Source organism: Taudactylus pleione, unplaced genomic scaffold (genome assembly GCF_031769625.1).
Source record: "Taudactylus pleione unplaced genomic scaffold, aTauple2 ptg000090l, whole genome shotgun sequence".
NCBI lineage: Eukaryota > Metazoa > Chordata > Amphibia > Anura > Myobatrachidae > Taudactylus > Taudactylus pleione.
In genome coordinates, this window is record NW_028284492.1 from 8,751,675 (window position 1) to 8,772,880 (window position 21,206).

Here is a 21,206-nt window from a genome sequence, read left to right on the forward strand (position 1 = left end):
AGTATAATATACATATATAGATATCATATGTAATAAAAGGAATATTGAATGGAACTACAGATATGTCCTTATTTTTCCTACTGACCGGACAGAGCTGACCGATTTGAGTAATAAGCTAGTGAAATAAAAAAACATTTTGTGATTAGATTTCAGTAGTCTTGATAAGGTGTCACAAGCTAGAATACTATAGATGTGTATGGAATACTAGCATGTGACACTTTGCGCCTGATCTGGAGTCGCACTTGGTCGAGGTTTTAAGTACTGCGCATGCATCCGAGTCGCACTGCGAATATGTCCCGGTTGTTACGCACGGATAGGCGAACAAATTTGGATGCAAGGAGTGTGGTTTTTAGTGGGCACTCCTTGGAGGGAGGTGACTGCGTCTAAAGACGCACAACTGCTAACCCAGTATGCCATGCTCAGACTGAGAAACTGCACCTGCCATCGGCCATCCGGGCTGGTGCAAGCTTCGGTGGTGCTCCTGCCTGTGCCCATTATCACGAGTTGTGATACCTTATCACAAGAGGTTTATTTTCCCTAACATATCATACAAAGCCACAGAGATGTCTGGCCAGAAGGATAAATCAGGAAACAAACTCTGGCCCTGATTCAGAGCCGGACGCTCTGACAGAGCGCTCGCTCTGAATCAGGGCCCGGCTATTTTTAATTTTTTTAGAACGGCCTCCTGGCCGCTCGCATAGCTGTGGCGAGCAGCCAGGAAGATGGTCGCGATGGTCAAGACCATCGCGACCCTCCGGCTTGAGACAAGACCCTTTTGGTGGGGTCTCGTTGCCGCAAGCCCCAGAGAGATTTCGTCTCTAACAGAGCCGAAATCTCTCCCACTGACATCACTCGTGATGTCAGTGGGGCTGCCCTCAAACGGAGGTGTTCACATGGGAACGCCTCCGTTTGGGCAGCCACTCCCCTGGCCCGCCCACCAAAGGGGGCGAGCTGTCACTCAACATCGACAGCTCGCCCCCTTTGCGAGACCCGAAGCGACGGAGTGCCCGTCGCTATCCGGGTCTCGCACATGCGCACGACGGAGCCGGCTCCATCGTGCGCATGCGCACTGGCCCACCAACGACCCGGTTGAGAGCGCACAGCGCTTGCGACCGGGTGAGAATCAGGCCCTCTGTGTTCATCAAGGAAAAGTTAAGGTTTTTTTTCTTCCAAAACTATTGTTAAAAGTCATTGTAAAGAGTAAGGGCTCTATTTACTACAATCCGCATTGGGATGGCAGATTGTAGTGTGATATTAACGACTGAATTTGCATTGCAAATTCAGGCAATATCACAGGGATTTACTAAAAATCCCTTGCAGGGACAGAGCTTGCGAATCCCCTCTGCAGCCTTGTTGCGGTATTTTCGCAAAAAATACTGTGACAAGTGCCCGCGCATGCGCTGACCGGCTGCCGCTGCTACCACCTCCCCACCGCAACTCCCCCTACCTTAATTGCACTTGCCTGCATGATCCGGGCTCCGGTGATGTCCTCCATGACTCTGGTCAGCTGACATCCCATACTGCATTGGGACCAGGTCACCAGATGACCGGGCCACAGTACAGTATGGGAGACCAGCTGATCGGGGGGGAGGACCTCACCGGAGCCCCGAACTCCGCTCCCTATATATCAGCGTGTGGTCTGTTTAGATTACACAGCTGATCACTGGGGCCGGCTCCAGGCTCTGCTTTGCATGTTAGAGCAGAGCAGGAGTCCGGTAACCGGGGGAGACCCTGGATAACGCCACCTCCAGGTGGCGTTATTATCACAGGGCCTCCCCAGGTATTTTTTTCACAATTTATTTTTAGTAAGTTGAACACAGATCGCATTACCCCTTACAATTATGGGAAATGCGATCTGCTTACTAAAAATAAGTGATACTTAGGGGTTGGAGTAGAATTTTACGAATTCTACTCCAATTGCCCTGTAGTAACTTTAGGTGAAACTAAAATAATGTGAAAAGGGTATGAAAACACCCTTTTTCACTTTATTTTAGTAAAAATAATGATAATAAATAGAGCCCTAAGTGGAAAATTACAGGCAAGACCGTTGATTTGTGAAGAGATTTAAATTGGTTTGCAAGGTTATTCCTATGGATATTATAGCCTGGGAACAGCAGCTGAAGGTAACTGTGGAAGAAGCAAAGTTGCCCAGATCATCATTGTTTCCCTGTATTGATAGCTCCACTATAACAAGTGTTCCTTTGTATAAAAGAGCTGATGCTGCTAGGACATACTCTACAGCCACAGTCTATGCAAATCATCTCCGGCGGCATGATATTGATGAGTGAGTGCATAGAGATGGCTCCGCTGTGATACTGATGATGCAGTTGGCTGCAGATTTTCGTTGTAATCTCTCCTTAGACGCTCTGCAATTGGATTCCAAGATGCTGGCCCTTTCCACTGTGGCCAATAGGTCCCTATAGAAAAATTATTTCTGCCTGTTGCTCTTATAGCCAAGTAAACAGCTACATTTTGTAATCATAGTATAAAATCTCCTGGCACTTTTCAAAGAAGATCATATAGAATAAATTATGAAAGAGGAGCTGTCGGAGTGAATCACAAAACACTTATCAATAGGTCAACAAGAGGCAGAGTGTAGACACCAGCTTAATGAGAGAACAATATGACGTTGTGATGCTCGGTACACAGAACACCCTGGCATAAAAAAAAACAGAGGAGTTCTCTGAAATAATTTTGGGTGGGGAAATTCAAAATCTGCAGTCAAAGCTCTTCCGTGTTAGAGGCGTAGCGCCACAGTCCCATAACAAAAAGCACTGTTGTGCCCCATTGGTTTTGATCCCTGGACTTTGTGGTCTTGAGAACAGTAGATATGCCAGTTCAGCAACAGCAGCTTCCACTTAGTTTACTTTTTGTTCCATTAATCTTGTATCTCCTAAATGTCTTTGCTCTGTGCCCACTTCCTGGTCACAGCCAAAACCCTGCAGGCTGTGGGGATTTAAGACAGTGGGGCAGACGTACTGAGGCTTGGAGAGTGCTAAAGTGTAGAGAGATAAACTACAATTCAATCAGCTCCTAACTGTAATTTTTCAAACACAGTCTGTAACATGGCAATTAGGAGCTGATTGGCTGGTAGTTTATCTCTCTACACTTTATCACTCTCTCAAGCTTAGTACATCTTCCACAGGAAGTTAACAGTGCTGGTTATAATACCTATCTGCCGGGATTGTGCCGAACCAGCTACTATTCTGTCTCCTGATTATTGTCAATGACTCAGTCAGTTCTTTCAATTGTTGCCTTGGTATCCGGTCGACATTCAGAAGGTCGACATGTTCTGAATGTCGACAAGTTCTGAATTTCGACAGTCAGAATGTTGACATGATCATTAGGTTGACAATCAATAAGTAGACATACATTTAGGTTGACATTGTTCAAATGTCAACACGTTCAGAATATCGACATTTAACATGTCGACACCAAAAGTCAAGATGTTTTTTTGTAGATTTTTAGGTTTACGTTTAGGCTAAAATAACAAAGAAGTCAACATTGTAACCATGTCAATCTAAATACATATCTAGATAGTGATTGTCGACCTAATGACCATGTCGACCTTCTGTCGGCATTCAGAACATGTCGACATTCTGAATGTTGACTTCTGAATGTCGACGAGTCATACCATACTCGTTACCTTCTGGCTTCCTGATCGTGGTTTATTTCCTAGATATAATTCTGTCTAATGCCTGCCTCGAACCTGGACTGTGACCTGACTGTTCTGTTTGCTACCTGCCTGTCACTGGATCTTGCTTATGTTACCTGAACTTCTGTTAATTTTGATATCCTGGTTTCCTGCCCAATTCTAACCTGTCACTCTCGGTGCTTACATGGAGGGCCACGACCTGCAGGGTGTCAGCAGTGAAATCTAAACCTACTTGCAGCGGTGCCTGGTGAACAACTGATCCTCAATAGACTCCGCGCCTCTAGTCTAAGTCTGCCAAACTCAGCTGGCCTCACCAGAATCTCATCGCCACGATGATAGCTAACAATAATTACCTATCATAATTATATTTAGACAATACAATAGTATATTTCAAACATAAAAAGGTGTAAAATCAAAGCCATTGATGGAGTGTGAAAAGATACTGAAATACCTGGCTTACATATCTGCTGTAGCTATCCGAGGAGTGCACAACCTGAAAGCAAAAATTATTTCACCTCTTATGAAGGTAAAACCTCATTTGATATTATCAGCAGCAACCTGGTGGATGGAATGTGCCCAAGGTTTCTTCAGCTAGATATGTAAATCAGCATCTTAAACATCTCTCATTTTGTTAAAGACTAAAGACTGGACATAGGCCTACTGTACTAGGAGGTAGCTTATGGAACTGGAGTACTACATAATGTGGTTACTGAAAAATAGTTTTCCCAAAAAGCAAAAACAGCAGAGTAATCATTTAGGTATTATGCACTATTAAATTTAGAAGAACAGGGGAGGCATAGTCCCAGCAGTGTAGAGAAGCACAAGACTGTACCTCGCTCTGCCTAAAATTGTCTGTAGCACAGTGAAAAGGCTCCGGGTGTGGTGCAGTGTTCTGTCAGGTAGGCAACTCACACATATCGCAGACGCTGACTAGTTCTGGAAACCTGGAATGTGCATTAAATGCACATAAAAGGATTTTAATAACCCCAGACTCTCCTAACCATAGGCCAATATGAATGGGGTAGCTACAATATCAGCAGCAGGAACATAGAACAATGCCAAAGAAACAGGACAAGCAGTAGACAACTGGAACACCTATACACAGTCCGTGGATCTCTGGACTAGACATGGGCTCCCTTTGTTCCTCTGGAGTAGATCTGGACTCCTTTTGTCCCTCTGGGGTAGACTTGGACTCCTTTTGTCCCTCTGAGGTAGACCGGGACTCCTTTTGCTCCTCTGGGGTAGACCTGGACTCCAATTGTTGATCTGGAGTAGACCTAAACTCCCTCTGTTTCTCTGTGGTAGACCTGTACTCCCTTTGTTCCTCTGGGGTAGACCTGGATTCCTTTTGTTCCTCTGGGGTAGACCTGGACTCTGTGTGTCCCTCTGGGGTAGACCTGGACTTCTTTTGTTCCTCTGGGGTAGACCTAGACTCTCTTTGTTGATCTGGAGTAGACCATTTCCTGGTCTCCCTTTGTTCCGCTGGGGTAGACCTGGATTCCTTTTGTGCCTCTGGGGTAGACCTGGACACCTTGTGTCCCTCTAGGGTAGACCTGTGCCCCTTTGTTGATCTGACATAGACCTAAACTCCATCTGTTCCTCTGCAGTAGACCTGGAATCCCACTGTTCCTCTGGTCTGGAACTGGACTCCATATGCTTATCAGGCAGCTTGTACAGGACCCCAGACTGCTTTTTCTCTGGCTGTTGCAGACTCCCCTCTTGGTATGGCAATTGTGCAGCTCTTACTGATAGATTGGCATCTTTGGTGATTAGACTGGCAGCCTTGTCTATAAGACTGACAGCTATCTCTCTGTTACAGTGCAGCATGTTCTGTCTAGGGTGGATGTAGTCCTCATCTACTACAGTATCTAAATTAAATGTACTCCACTCTCACTATTACTATAATTGTCTAAATATAAATACATGTAAGTTTAAAGCATTAGAAACATATAATTGATGACTACTACTTTATATGTATACTTTATATTTTTTATGACTCTTGCTAATGTTAAACTAGACATTCACAGGCAGATATAATTTGGGAAAAGTATTTTTTGCTGTTATTTGTAGCCATTTCAATCTAAAAGTGGTCAAAATTGGAGCGTATGTAGCAATATTTATTTATTACTCTATAGACATGGACTTTAATATGAAATTATACTGAGAACATTATGTATAGATTAATATTATTAGTATTTCATTATCTGACTGCCAAATACACATTGTAACTGTTTGATTGCAATAGTATAGAAGCAGTCTTCTCAAGCAAGATAGAGAGGAGAATTTACTGTATATGGAAACTACTATACGCCATCTGAGTTAAAATATAATCAAGGTATACTGTATTAGTAAAGTATAGACAAACAGGATATGTGCAACCAACTTATTTTTGTTTTTACTTTAGATGCAAGTGTCCAGCCCATTCTCATACATATTCTCAAGGTAGGTACTGCATGAAAACCGGTATTATGTTGTACAGTAAAACAGAGTTGTGTTATGTAAAAATGGTGATAAAGGTAATGAAACTGCTTTAGAATACATACATAGGTATATTAAAAAAATGTAACATGGATAAATAGACCTGCAATGCTTTAGAATAATGGTAGGAAACATGATAGTTTTTAAGTGCCTCAGACACGCTGCACATTATATTTGCATGTCATGATCAGTGACAAGTTCTTCATTGTAATGACAAAGTGACATGGCAACACGTACACATAGCACACGGTAATTGGCTTTTTACAAAGTGTAAGACATTGTGGGGTTCAAAGGTCCATACTATACTCAATTCCTGCATTGTGTTCTCAGACACTTCCTGTGAGCTTTCAACTTTGTAGCAGACACGGCTCATTCTATCCCCTCACTTACTACCTTCAATCTCAGGGGTTTATGTATCAAGCTGTGAAAAGCGTGGAGAAACGGACCAGTGGAGAAGTTGCCCATAGCAACCAGTCAGCTCCTACCTATCATTTGTTATGGTGCATACACATGGTCAGATTTTTCCTTCAGATCTGAACGATAACGATTTCAAAATCGTTCAGTCGTTCATATCTGACATGCCTGAACGATGGACGATGAACGATGCGCGTTCCCGTTTGTCAGATAACGATATCTGACATCTGATGTGTTTGCAGTCAGACTTGGACGATTCCATTCATTTTAATGCAGTCAAAAATCGTTCAAGTCGTTCAAAACTTTGGTAAAATCGTTCAAATCGTTCAAATTGTTCAAATCGTTCATCTGACAAATCTGACCGTGTGTATGCTCCATTAGACTGAACTTGATAAAGTGAAACAGATAGAGGGGGAGGGGTGATACACTACACACATATTGGACAGGGCATTAGTGGAGAAAATAAGAGATTAATTAAGAGGTGTATGTGGTTATTGTGTTTATTTTATTTTGTTAATTAAATTTTCACACAATTCTGCCAGGATTTCTCTATCTTGGACTGAACCACCAGATGTGCTCTTACCAGCTAAGATTCTGAATGGCTGTAAATGGTTTGCAATTGGGATGGAGCCAAATACCATCAAAATATGAGTTTATAAGCATTTTCTTTGATACACATACAGATCGAGCTATTAGAGACAACTCTTATTCAGGACCAGTCTTCTGGCTGGAGTCTCCTCCAAGTCATGGATAATCAATGCTATAACTCCTTTGCCTATTTTAGGATTTATTTTGTTGCAAGATATTGAGGAATTTCGCTTCTAAGGGGCCAATATATTAACTATCTCGGAACGGCTGTAATTATTCAGGTTCCGTATCGCGGTAGATATATTAATTTTTAATGAAAATAATCCCCGATCAATACCAAGTGTAACTGCTGTCCCTGCAAGTTATATCCCAGGGATATTGTAGAAGTCTTTGGGGCATATTCAATGTGGAATGAAAAGTCAGTTCCCTGACTTTTCGCCGTCAACGCAGGTTTCGGGTTCGAAAAATTATCGCGCTCATCCCAGTATTCAATTCCAAATCGGCGAAAATGGGACCCGGCGTAAACAAAATCGTCTAAAAGTCCTGTCTTTTTTGGGGAAATCAGCCTCACACCCCCCTAAAGATGCTCTGACATTGGGGTTCACTATGGGTACCATCGAAAAGCCCCGCTGAAGGTATTTGGGGTCTTTAAATGTTCTCAATAGCTGCTTTTTAGCGTCTTTGAGAAAGTGGTGAAGAATAGCATTTACCACTGTTCTTTGGAAAAATAAGTAGTCCCATCAAATTTGGGATACATGAAAATGGGTGCAAGCATATTTAAAAATCGCTAAAGTCAAGCATTAAAAAGCGCAAAAAAACGGACCTTCAGCAAACACCTGCAATCAAAAAAACACATCCCGCATACTTGCAGACCCCCCCCCAAAGGCTATTTCGCTAGTTTTTGAATTTGTATCCCCACTTTGAACTTTTTTCGCCCTCATTTTCAAAGTACTTTTTGGGGTGTCCTTTGTGGGGGTTTTTAAGATTTTTTTGACGTAGTTAGCGTCAAGGGGGGCGTACAAAGGGTGCAGAGTGGTTTCCGCACCTCTGCACCCCAAATCCGCAATTCTGCATTTTTTTCCCCTGGGTATTCATAGGGGAAACTTTTTCGCCTATTACATAGCATTGCGTTTTCGCACCAGCAAAAAGACGCTACAGTTGAATAAGGGGATAAGTGAGAAATGCGAAAATTACGTCAATGGCGAAAAAGTTTCGCCGAGGACGGCTTTTCGCAGCCTAATTGAATATGGCCCTTTGTGTTTGTGAAAGATTTTTTCTTTTGAAGCTGACACTGCACATGCTCACAGTGTCAGCTTCTGCCGCTGGCTGGAGACTGCGGGGCAGAGAGATCGCAACATCTCTCTCCTCCCTCTCCTCTCCTTAAGCCTCTATAGGCTTCCAGCAGTTTACACCATCTGAAGATGGAATAAACTACCGGGGCCAAACTACGAAAAGCTTTGCTTTTTGGAGTTTGGTACATAGGGCAGAGATCATGATGGGGACTGCAATCTGCAGTGCTAATTGGCGGATATTTCTGCGAAATCTCCTGCATTGTACTATTAGTACATAGCAACAATTCATAAAATGATACAGAAGCCTTTTTCTTATAAAATGATGTAGAAACTGCAGTTTGGTACATAGACCTCATAGTCCCCACAGACTTTAGATATTTTTCTGCTTATTTTGATTAAACCTCCGAATTGTGAGTTCTTAACACAAAAACATGCTCATAGTAAATTCATGACTGATCTGAACAATACACTGATTAGTTGCACCTGGTAACTGTTAAAGTGCACCTGTCCCCTACACTCAGGGGGTCATTCAGACCCACCCGCGAGCGGCAGTACGCTCGCAAGTGGGTCGATGTTCCCCACTGCACATGCGCGAGACCCGGGGAGCGACGGGCTTTCCATCGCTCCGGGTCTCGCACCAAAGGGGGCGTGCTGTCGATGTTGATTGACAGCACGCCCCCTTTGGTGGGCGTGCTGGGGGCGTGGTGGCCAGACGGAGGCGTTCCCATGGGAACGCCTACCATCTGAAGCCGGCCCCACTGACATCACTTGTCTGGTCAGAGCGTCTGGCTCTGAATCAGGCCCTCAGTGAACAGACCAATATTAATAAGAACGCCAATACCCGGTGACACCACTAAGCACTTTGTAGCAGACCACTTATCTCCTCCAGGTACCACCTCTATCCTGTGTCTCAGCTCATTTGCAGAAAGTGCAGTTTCTGAACCTGCTCAAAATGTTTACTTTAGAAAAATACATTCATTTGTTCACACTTTCTTTTTAGCTCCATCATCTCAGATTACTACAGACTATGCATTTGAGGTAAGTATGTGAAAGTTATAAAACTTTCATCAAAAGTTACGTATGTCATATATAATTTATATGTAGTCATTTCTTGCTATTCTTAATTATTTGTATTATTTAAAGACTGGTTCACAGACTGATAGCTCAGTTTGTTGATGCAAAGTGCAAATGTCTGAAGTAATGGCTTTCCTAAAATAACAATCACAACTGGCCCCAGCTTCTATAGGGAGCTAGGAAATGTTCTGCCTGCAATATAGGTAACTTGTGATATATACAGTAGTCGTCCTCTGTGAAATCCTTAATTCTAGCCACACATGCTGCTATGGTAACCAAAATGATCCCAATGCCTGATAACATTCCAGTTTTGTCTGTGGTCATCTTCCACCCACAGTATCAGACACATTTCTGACAGAAATGTATAAAGCTGCATACACACGTAAAGATTTCTGTCCAACCATCCAACTAGTTGATTGGTTGGAATGAAAATCTGGTAAGGTATGACAGCAAATGACAATCAGCAATTTGCTCCCAAACGCCGGAAAATGGACAAAAACTGTTGTTTGAACAAATTGTTTAGATCAAACATTTACCAAACTTGTCTAACGACCATTTTCATCTGTTTTCTGGCATTTAGGAGAAAATTGCTGATCATCAGTTACTCCCATACGTTACCAGATTTTCATTCCAACCAATCAACTAGTTGGATGGTTGGACAGAAAATCTTTACATGTGTACCGAGCATAACAGTTGGGTCTTGTTCGATTGGCCATACATGTATATTGCCATATTAGATAGTGAACTTGTGTCTTCACGCTCTGATCTTACCAGTCAATGTGGTGGTCATAGTGCAGGTATTTAGTGGGACGTGGAATATCCCAGTTCCAACATTGTAATTGCGCGATCAGTTACCAGCGCGCCATTTCACTTCCATGGGGCTGCGAGCTAAAATGGGCGAAAAGTGACCTGTTTGGGTGCCCAAACAGCACTTTTTTCGCAATCGCGTCCAGCACTTTGGTCAGGGGTAGCCTTTTACGCAGCTAACCTGACCACTTTGGGCGCGATCAGAGTGAAGAACAGCAACAATTGCATAGCGCTCCGCAATCTCCCGTCACTTTAGATGGGAGATCAGGTGCACTATAACAATTGAATACCGCCCTAAGAATTATGAAAATTTGTAATTTACATTTATTTATTGTCTTCCTGTTTTTGTAGATGGCTGTTTCTAATATCAGATATGGAGAAGGTGTTACCAAAGAAGTGGGCATGGTAAGGACAAAATACTCCAGTAATAATACGCATAATTATACGAAGTCTAACGCATTTTGTAGATGTCTCCTTAATGAGTACTCTTTAGCGTAAACCTATGTCTGAGACGTGCTTTCTTCTTCATCATAATGTCCCTACTTTTGTATTGATATCGTTCATAGGCCCCCATTAAATAACGAGTGTCATCACCAAAACGAGTGATAAATTTCACTGTGTATGATAAATGGTGCTTCAGCCAATCAGCTCCCAACTGTAATTTTTCTAACAGTTGGGAGCTGATTGGCTGGAGCACCAATTATCATACACAGTGAAATTTATCACTCGTTTTGGTGATAAAACTCGTTAGTAAATGAGGCCCATAATTATTAGTTTTACCTGCAAAGCCATCAAAAGACCAATAGGGTGGCATCTTTCCAAAAACATTTTATCAGGATATGCTAATAGGATTTTTTAGGATTTCTTTTCCATGTTATGTTTTAATATCCGGTATGTTGCTCCTCCAAAGTGCTGATTCTACTAAGACACAGATGAGAAAAGGAAGACTGTACTTAAGGGTATCCTAAAGCAAAATCTTATATTGGTTCCAAAAATCAAGTGAAACGTTCGTCAGACACAACAGGAAGACACAGGATAAAATCTCAATGCTACATTCCTTGTGTGTTGTATAGATACCGCTGAGCCAAGTTTGAATAGCATCATAGAAATGCAATTTTGTTTTGCATAGGGAGTTTATTATAATTGGATAAAAGGGGCGTAGTGGGCACAATGGTAGGGGTGTTATTTCCTTTATGAAGGGCTCACAGCATTTCCCATTACAAAGAGATCTTACGTTTTGTCCCATCTCAGAGCTTGTCTAGCCCTACAGTTTTGTGCCTTCATGTTGCAGAGAAGAGTATTTCTGATTCATTCCCAATAATGTAATGTCAAGGGGAGGGGGGGCAAGGACTACTATAGGGCCTGGAGCCATTTTTTCTTGCATTTGGTAACTTGTTTTACAAAAGTTGTAACAGTGGGCCTGATTCACTACCGATCGCAACTGCGATTGCGCAAGCAATCAGCCAATTGTGGCGTTCTGCGTATGCATTGCAGCAAAACGGCCACTGTGATCAGGACTGTGATTGCAGTGACTACGCAGACCTATCCCAGAGTGATTGTGGGAGGTGACGGGTTAGTGGTCAGCGAAAAGCAGGCGTGCCAGGGCATTTGAACGCTGTTGCATAAATTAGCCACTGCGATGCCTTACGCCAGCGGTTTTCAACAGCTGTGCAGCGGCACACTGGTGTACCATGGCCGGTTGTGGTGTGCCGTGGCGGCCAGTGCCGCCGGGCACATTTTACAGTACTGCAGCAGCCTGGGCGTGACCTGCAAAGACGCGGCGGCGTGACATCACAGGTCATGCACGCCGCTTTGGCTGCTGCCCTCCCGCCCACTCTGCCAGCCAGCTCCCTGCGCCAATCAGCCAGCCCGCGCTCTCTCTCACGCTGTTTACCTCCCGTCCGGCAGCCTGCCTGCACACTCGCCTGCTGCAGTGTGTGAGTGACAAGGTGGGGAGCAATGTGAGTGTGTCGGTGTAGTCCAGTCATGTTTTTTTTTTCTTAGTGGGGACCAGCCATATTTTTTTTCCTTAGTGGAGACCAGCCATGTTTTATTTTTTAGTGAGGACCAGCCATGTTTTATTTTTTAGTGAGGACCAGCCATGTTTTGTTTTTTAGTGAGGACCAGCCATGTTTTATTTTTTAGTGGGGAGCAATGTGTTTTTTTTGTTTTGTTTTGTTTCTGTGGGAGTTTTCTTTGTTTCTGCGGGGGCCAGCCATGGGGGGGGGGTTCTGTGGGGAGGAATGTGGCAGTTGTTTTCTGTGGGGAGCAATTCTGTTGGAAGCAATGTGGCATAGTTGTATTCTGTGGGGAGCAGTGTGGAATAGTTGTTTTATTATATTAGGTAACAAAAAAAAAGGATGGTGTACCTCGGCAATTTTAAAAGCTTGTGTAGTGAAAACGGTTGAGAATCTCTGCCTTACGCAGCCTGAGGACTTCCGATGAAGTTAGCAATTTCTGAGTAAGGTCAGAGCTTGTGCAAGTGTGCGTGAGGCTGCGATGGTACCGATGGTTTTGGAGTCTTACTAAACATTACGGATGTGTGTAAGGTAAAGTGGGTGTCCCTATGGTAATGAATGCAATCGCACAGCAACCGCAGCACTATACCAAGACGCCCATCACTTCATAAAGCTGCCCACTTTCCATGACATGCATCCACAAGTCAGCGAAAACATCGGTAACATCGGAACCTTTCGCACAGTTGTGGTTGGCCTGCTAACTTCCTGTCGCCATCTAGACCTCTGCCAGTGTATACAATCGCAGGGGCTTAATTATACACGCCCCTGTAACAGCGTTTAAACGCACAGGCACTCCTGCGTTTCTCTGACCACCCCCTGTCACCTCCCCCAAACAGACAGTTCCTGTCAATCACTCTGTGAGGGCTCTATGTGCTCACTGCGGTCAATTCCCGATTGCAGCGGCCGGTTTGTGCACGCGCACTGCGATGCATACACAGCCGTGTGATCCTTGCTGAATCAGGCCCTTAGTGCACACACATGCTGACATCGATTTTATATCTGTTTATATTGCGTTAATTGTGTTAATTTGTGCTTTGCATTCCCACAAGAGTACGTACAGGAAGGAAGGGGCGTGCAAATGCAGTAAGGATGTGTCCGCGCCAATCCCACTCATGCAGTCCTACAGAAACATGCATGTACTCTATTAGGACACATATCCTTTGTACCTGCTATGGGACAGGAGCCAATACACGTTAATGATGACTTGGCACAGATGTGTACGGCGCTGTACATGGGCTGACATAGGCTAATTTGTGCTTTTTTTTAAATAGAGATTTCAGCTCATTTTGTGACCGTCTCTGCATAGTGTTTCAATATGGAAATATTTAACATTTACAATAATTTCACTCTTACACTAGATTAAATGACATGTAGACATGCAATTCCCCTAGATTTTAACCCTTCAAGATTATTTGATTAGAGTAAATTTCTCATGCCTCCCATCTGTCTCGGAATTGGTGGCACCTCCCTGACTTGCTGACCTCAATAGGTTTTTGGGCTTTTTTTGACCAAAAGTTGACTTTTAGGGGTAAATTTACTAAAGTGAGAGTTTTCAGAAGTGAGTTTTAAAAGTGATGTTGCCCATAGCAACCATTCAGATTCTACTTAACATTTAAATAGCACCTTCTAGAAGATGATAGCTAGAATCTGGTTGGTTGCTATGGGCAACATTACTTTTAAAACTGACTTCTAAAAACTCTCACTTTAGTAAATTTAGCCCTAATTGTCAGATAGGGGAGCAGAATGATGGATGAGGGTGGCCAGATCTAGGATGGGGTTTATTTTGTTACAATTTCGCCTTTCTAAGGGGCCAATTCAATTAGGAGCGAAGCACAGACAACAGAATCCTGCATCTCCCCTCACCCTAAATCACCTGTATTATGCATGTTAGTTTGCAGCCCTATATGGGTGTGTATTAAACTGCACTTATTAAGCCTACCATATATACAGGATTTGTGCACAGTACACAACTTCTGTACACCGTGCCATAATGCTCCCTAAATGTTGGGAGGTATTTTTCCTATGTTAAGCTGTAATAATAGCCCAGTGGACTTATCAGTGATTTGCACGGCTGCTGGTATGTAAATGGTAATTTTTCTGCGAAGCTTGACCTAAAAGTCTTCCTATTAGTACTAATCCTTCTAGTTGGGATGCTCCAGCTCTTAACACTGCTGACCAGGACTACCTGCTCTGCATTAATGAGGCTAAATAAATCCCATGAGAAACCTGTGTCACGCTCATTGCTATTGCTGGGCATACACTCTACAATTATCGGGCCGATCTGCCTGACATCCGCGGATCGCCCTGATAATTGTAGTGTGTGTGTGGCCGACTGTGGGTTAATTATCGATCGGTCATGCCGGTTCGTCCAGCATGCCCGTCTGATGCGATATCTGCAAGGTAAAATGTCAGCCGCATCGGGGAGAGTATGCCCCGCCGCGGCCAAAAGCCAGACATTTTCCCTGTTTGTTCCCATGGAAGGAACGGGGAAATGTCTCCTCCCCCCGGGGGCGGAGCGCAGATATTGGGGCTAATACACTGTGAGATATCTCACAGTGTATGCCCGCAATATCTGCAGGCTGACAGGCTGCCAGACAAAATGTCTGTAGGTCTGACAGGCATTTTATCTGGCAATGTATGCCCGGCATTAGTATGAAATTTACTGTATATTATATACTTATAATACTACAGCTGTGTCTCTGAAAAGTAATTTTATTTGTTTTCTTTAAAGGATTTGCAGAATATGTTAGCGAGGAATGTGTGTGTGATGACTGACAAGAACCTGGCACATCTTCCACCAGTCAAAGCTGTGATTAATTCACTTGCAACGAATGGCATCAACTTCTGCTTATATGACAATGTTAAAGTGGAGCCTACAGATAAGAGGTACAGTGCAGACCAAACCAGTAGATGGATCCAATGCAGAGACTCAGCCAGACACACAAAGGTCGATCCTGCCTGTCCTTGTGATCGCCATGTGAAAGGACCATTGTTCCATTTGTTAACACACACAGGCCCTGATTCAGAGCCGGGCGCTCTTTCAGAACGCTCGCTCTGAATCAGGGCGGCATTTTTTTTTTTTGAGCCGGCCTCCTGGCCGCTCGCTAAGCTGTGGGTGCCCACCCACAGCTTTTGCGAGCTGCAAGGTGATGCTTGCGACCATCGCGCTTGCGACGAGACCCTTGTAGTAGGGTCTCGTCCATCGCAAGCCCCAGTGGACTTCCTGCTCTACTAGAGCAGGAAGTCCACCTACTGACATCACTAGTGATGTCAGTAGGGCCGCCCACAAATGGAAGGCGTTCCCTCAGGAACGTCTCCGTTTGTCCAGCCACCCCCCCCTGCCCGCCTCCAAAACGGGGCGAGCTGTCAATCACAATCGACAGCCGCCCCTTTTTGGTGCGAGACCCGTAGTGACGGAGCGCCCAGAGGTGGCGGATGCGCGGGGGTAAACATCGACCCACTTGCGAGCGCATAGGCAGAGCTCCAACGGAAGAGCAGTGAGTTGGAAGATCAACTGTCACACTGCACCTGCACTGACAGTTGCTAACGTCCTCCAAGCACATTTTCATATGCCATGGTCTCCAATGTTGGTCTGCAATGTAAAAAATGAAGGCTGCAGATGTACTTCAAGGTCCATTCTTCAACCCGGGCAACGCCGGGTATCCCAGCTATTGCAAAAGGAAAAAGAAAGCAAAATATTGTCATTTCCTTATATTAAACTGGTCATAATGAACCCCATATTATACAACCACAATAGCCCACACATTATCCTATTTATTATACAGGCACAATGTAGTTACATGTAATCTACTAAGTTTTAGATATCAGCAATATGCCAATGAGTAGTAATATGCCTGTCAATAGTAATGCTCAGCATTAGGTTTGTAAGTAGAACTGTATCAGTAATATGCCCAGCACTTTTAGCAATATCACATTAATATACAGTACTCATCACTCATCAGAAGTAAAAACTCATCAGTATACCTAGTAATATGCCTATTAATGCAGTGCAAGCAGGGATGTCGGAATTATTTTATGTTGGGGGGGGGGCATTATATAACTTAATTTTGGTGGCGTTCAACATCCCTCACCCCCTCCTTCCCTCCTTCCAACGTACCTGTTGCTGGGTGGTGGAGCAGTAGGAGGCAGGGACTGGAGCGGCGGTCACGGGCAGTCAGGGGCTGTGCATTATAGCAACAGGCTGCACAGCCCCTGCACTGCTTGGAGGAGAAGGTGCTATGTGCGGTGTTTTAACTAAAAGATCGCACATTACACCTTCTCCTCCGTGTAGTACAGGAGCCATGCAGCCTATTGCTATAAAGCACAGCCTCTGACCGTCTGCGGCTGCCACTCCATAGTGGCGCCTCTCAAATGTTTGGGGGGGACCGCCCCCTTGCTCCTCCCCTGTTCCGGTGCCTATGAGTGCAAGGAAAATAAATACATCTGCCTGGAGATACAAAGAGGTCAATCTTATTCCGTTCGATGATCTCGCCAGTGCGGCAGTGACCACACAGTGCGCCAGTGCGGCAGCCCGGATTCGCCAAATTTTGCTAGCAGCCCCATAGGGCAGCGAGCAAAGTTTGGCAAATTCAGGGTCGAGTCGGGCTGCGAAGGCTGCAATGTGCCGGTCCATTGCCATCGTTTTAACGCTGTTGCAATGGCGCAATGCACCCTTTGCACGGAATAGGATTGACCCCAAAGACATGGTTTAAAAGGAGCATAAGAAAGCCAGCAACATAAATACAAATAAACTCATATGAACGGGAGAAAACATTTAAGTATGTAAGGCAGAATGTACTTGGCCAGTTTCAAGGGCTCAATATTCCATGAGAGATATTAAAAAAATATATATAGTATAGTAAATATATAAGTGTCAGCATGTATACTGTATATTAAGGCAATAGTGATACAAACAAATAGCATATAATGACATGAAACAGAAGGTAACAATGACACTGTCCAAACAAGTTTACAAGCTAAGAGGTGGAAGAGACACTTGATAAGTAAGGTAGTGAAATAACAATAGTAGTTGTTCGTGGGAATGTATTTTCATGGATATAGCCCCTGTGCTAATGATAACGGAAATGTGCCCAGAAGTGAGTAGTTACATGTACAGTACCTATACCCGGCTCTAGGCAGTTGGGTTGGTAACCATTGGCAGAGCACCGGTGCCTGTTTCTTGGCAGACAATAACCCCTGGGCTTATCTATAATGGATGTAAGGTGTGCAGTGCACATGGTCCCCTGGCCCACACCACCCACCCTGCACACATAGACTATACTTAACTTTCCGCCAGTGTAGCACAAATCACCGGGTACAGGTGTATATGGCACTGGCAACATTTTCCCAGAAATCCGCGAGTGCACAGTAGAGAAATCACCAGGAAAATGGCTTCTGCACCCAGAGTCCGAGTCTAATTAGCTCATACGCCAGCGAGAGTGGGAAGGCCTCAGGGGGACTGCACATAGGGCCTGATTCAGCAGGGATCGCACGGCTGCGTTCGCATGACGCACCCGCTCGCTGTGAAAATAGGCTAATGAATGCGATCGCACAGCAACCGCAGCACTATACCAAGACGCCCACCACTGTATAAAGCCGTCCACTTCCCATTACATACATCCGCAAGTCAGTGAAAACATTGGTAACATCAAGTAACACCGGACCACTATGCAGAGTTGTGGTTGAGCGTAACATGACTCACAATCTGCAAAGCTTCCTGTCGCCATGTAGACCTCTGGCTGCGTATGCACTTCGCTTAATTATGCATGCCCCTGTAACGGCGTTCAAACTCAGACACACGCCTGCATTCCGGCGACCACCCCCCCATCACCACCCCCAAACGGCACATGCTGTCAATCACTGTGAGATGGGACTGCGTGCTCTCCGTGATTGCTTCCGCAATCGGTTAGTTCGTGCATGCGCACCGCGATGCATGCGCGGAACGCAAACATCGACTGGGTGCGTGCGAACGCAGCCTTGCAATCCGTGCTGAATCAGGCCCATAGACCCCTTCCTCTCTTAAACTGCTCCTGCCCCTCATGCACTGCTCTAGTTCCTGTCTCTGGAGTGTTGGTAATCACAGAAATGCAGATAAATGTTCCTGTAAGTAGCAGTAGTTTCTTTTTAATGCCAGCTTATACCACAATGCAATCCACTGTGTACATACTGCATGTTGTTATTAGAGATGCGTTATCTTTTCTCTTGTGTTACAGCTTTATGGATGCAATACAGTTTGCCAGGAATGGCTCATTTGACGCCTATGTTGCTGTTGGAGGTGGCTCTGTAATGGACACCTGTAAGACTGCTAACCTCTATGCTTCTAGCCCAGAGGCTGATTTCCTGGACTATGTTAATGCACCCATTGGAAAGGGAAAACCAGTGACCGTGACTCTGAAACCTCTCATTGCAGGTAAAAATGTTTCTCCTAATAGTATATTATTTTTTCATATATTCCCTAAAAGGCAGACACAGGCTGGAGTCTTTTGACACTGCAGGCGGGAAGCAATCGGGAAGCCGACTGCCTAAATACCGGCAGCCGGCTTCCCCACTGTCATATCCTGGCAAGGGTGAAATGCCGGGCGTCTAGATGTAGATGCCCGCATTTCCCCGACGCCGGGAGACCGGCGCCCGGCTCCCCGATCGTAGCGATGCATGCCGGGCGCCGCGAGCGGACAGCCGCGGGGGGGGGAGGGTTAGGTTTAGGGCTCCCGGGGGGGATTTAGGGTTAGGCAACCCCCCGGGAGGGTTAGGGTTAGGTTAGGGGGAGGAAGGGTTAGGGTTAGGCACCCCCGGGGGGGACTTAGGGTTAGGCACCCCCCCGGGGGACTTAGGTTTAGGCAGCGGGGAAGGGGGTGGTTAGGGTTAGGCACTTAGAGGGGGGATTAGGGTTAGGCACTTGGGGGGGAAGTTAGGGTTAGGCACCCCTAAGGAGGGTTAGGGGGGTTAGGTTAGGTTAGTAGATACTCACCTATCCACAATCGGGATTTCCAGCGCTGTCGGGCTTCCGTGCGGCCTGCGGTATTTCATACCCATTCCCTGCAGGCAAATACAAGTGAAAGTAAATGGCCCAAGCTACGATAGTTATGACAACATGCAACTACAGACCCTCCAACATGACCCCTTCCATCCGGTACAAATTGCTCTGCTCCTGGACTTCCGTCTTAATTGATGATCACAGGCACCTGTGCTGAAACACCTGTCTCATCTATTCATTAGTTCAACACAGTTGTCTGCAATCATTAATTAGGTGGGAAGTCCAGGAGCAGAGCATTTTGTACCGGGTGGAAGGGGTCATGTTGGAGGATAGACAACTATAGTAAGGAGTATGATGAGCTGTCACCTGGTCCCTCTGTAGAATAATCCTGCAGGGTTATTAATGACAAACACTAATTTCTTGTCCTGAAGCCTTACAGGGAAATCTGCTATCTGACTGCCGATATACTGTAGGATAGTGGCTTTACATAAAGGACAGTCATGCACAATATCAGAACCACTATTATAAAAATAAAGAAATGCAAATTGACATTTTCAATTAATTAAACTCTTTAGTAAATATTGCCCCTAAATTGAACTAAATATTTTAGTATATAATCATCCAAAGATTATACCGTTCCTTATACATAATCTGCCCATATTAAATATCAATAGCCACCAGTGCAGTTCTGATTTAGAAGGGGGGTGTATCCAAGTGCTGTTTTTCAAACCACATACTAAAATGCATCTTTTTGTGCAGATTTTCATTGGTGAGATTGGTCAAAACACACATTTTCTGTATGATTCCTATATAGAGGTGCTTGATCAACACTTGATCGCACAAAGCAGCCACAAAACACTAGACCAACCTACAGGTGTGTGCTGCTATATAGGGCTCTATTTATTAACATTATTTTTACTAAAATAAAGTGAAAAAGGGTGTTTTCACACCCTTTTCATATTATTGTAGTATCACCTATAGTTATTACAGGGCAATTGGAGTAGAATTCGTAAAATTCTACTCCAACCCCTAAGTATCACTTATTTTTAGTAATCAGATCGCATTTCCCATAATTGTAATGGGAAATGTGATCTGGCCAAAGTTACTAAAACTAAATTGTGAAAAAAATACCTGGGGAGGCCCTGTGATAATAACGCCACCTGGCGGTGGTGTTATCCAGGGTCTCCCTCGGTTGCCGGACTCCTGCTCCGCTCTAATGGGCAGAGCAGAGCCGGGAGTCGGTCCCAGTAATCAGCTGTGCGGTCTAAATAGACCGCAAGCTGATTAATGTAAAAAAAAAATTGTGAAAATTTTTTTTTACTTTCCTGACTCCAGGGACCGGTGATCGGGCCTCCGGAGATGTCTCCCCTCCGGTCAGCTGGTTTCCCGTACTGCACTGCGGCCCAGTGATCGGGTCCCAGTGCAGTATGGGATATCACCTGACCGGACGCATGGAGGACATCACCGGAGGCCCGGATCATGCAGGTAAGTGCTATTAAGGGAGGGGGGGACGGAGAGGTTGCACGGGGGGTCCGCGATACCGGGGGCAGGGCTTAACACCGGGGGCGGAACTTAGCGCCGGGGGGGTAGCAGCGGCGGCCGGTCAGGCACTTTGTCAAGGTATTTTTTGCGAAAATACCGTGACTAGTGTGCGGAGGATATTCGCAGGGACAGTGCTTTCTCGCAAGCTCTGTCCCTGCAAGGGATTTGTCGTAAATCCCTGTGATATTGCCTGAATTCCCAATGCGAATTCAGCCGATATCACACTACAATCTGCATTCAATATGCGGATTGTAGTAAATAGAGCCCTTAGTGTATTGATTTTTTCTTGATTAGCGCCCAGCTCAAATTTTGTTGTGGTAGTTAATAATGAGACAGCTGTTTCACTACAGGTGGCTGCAGTCATA

The 21,206-nt window shown here is 44.8% G+C and overlaps 1 protein-coding gene across 1 annotated transcript in view; it reads left to right on the forward strand.

Annotated features, from left to right (window-relative positions):
- ADHFE1 (alcohol dehydrogenase iron containing 1) overlaps positions 1 to 21,206 on the forward strand; it is a 57,490-nt gene that overhangs the window by 4,894 nt on the left and 31,390 nt on the right. The window contains exons 3-7 of the mRNA XM_088469363.1: positions 6,060 to 6,097; positions 9,428 to 9,465; positions 10,660 to 10,713; positions 15,058 to 15,212; positions 18,539 to 18,735. Coding sequence (XP_088325489.1) covers positions 6,060 to 6,097; positions 9,428 to 9,465; positions 10,660 to 10,713; positions 15,058 to 15,212; positions 18,539 to 18,735 — 482 coding nt within the window. The remainder of the gene's footprint in view (positions 1 to 6,059; positions 6,098 to 9,427; positions 9,466 to 10,659; positions 10,714 to 15,057; positions 15,213 to 18,538; positions 18,736 to 21,206) is intronic.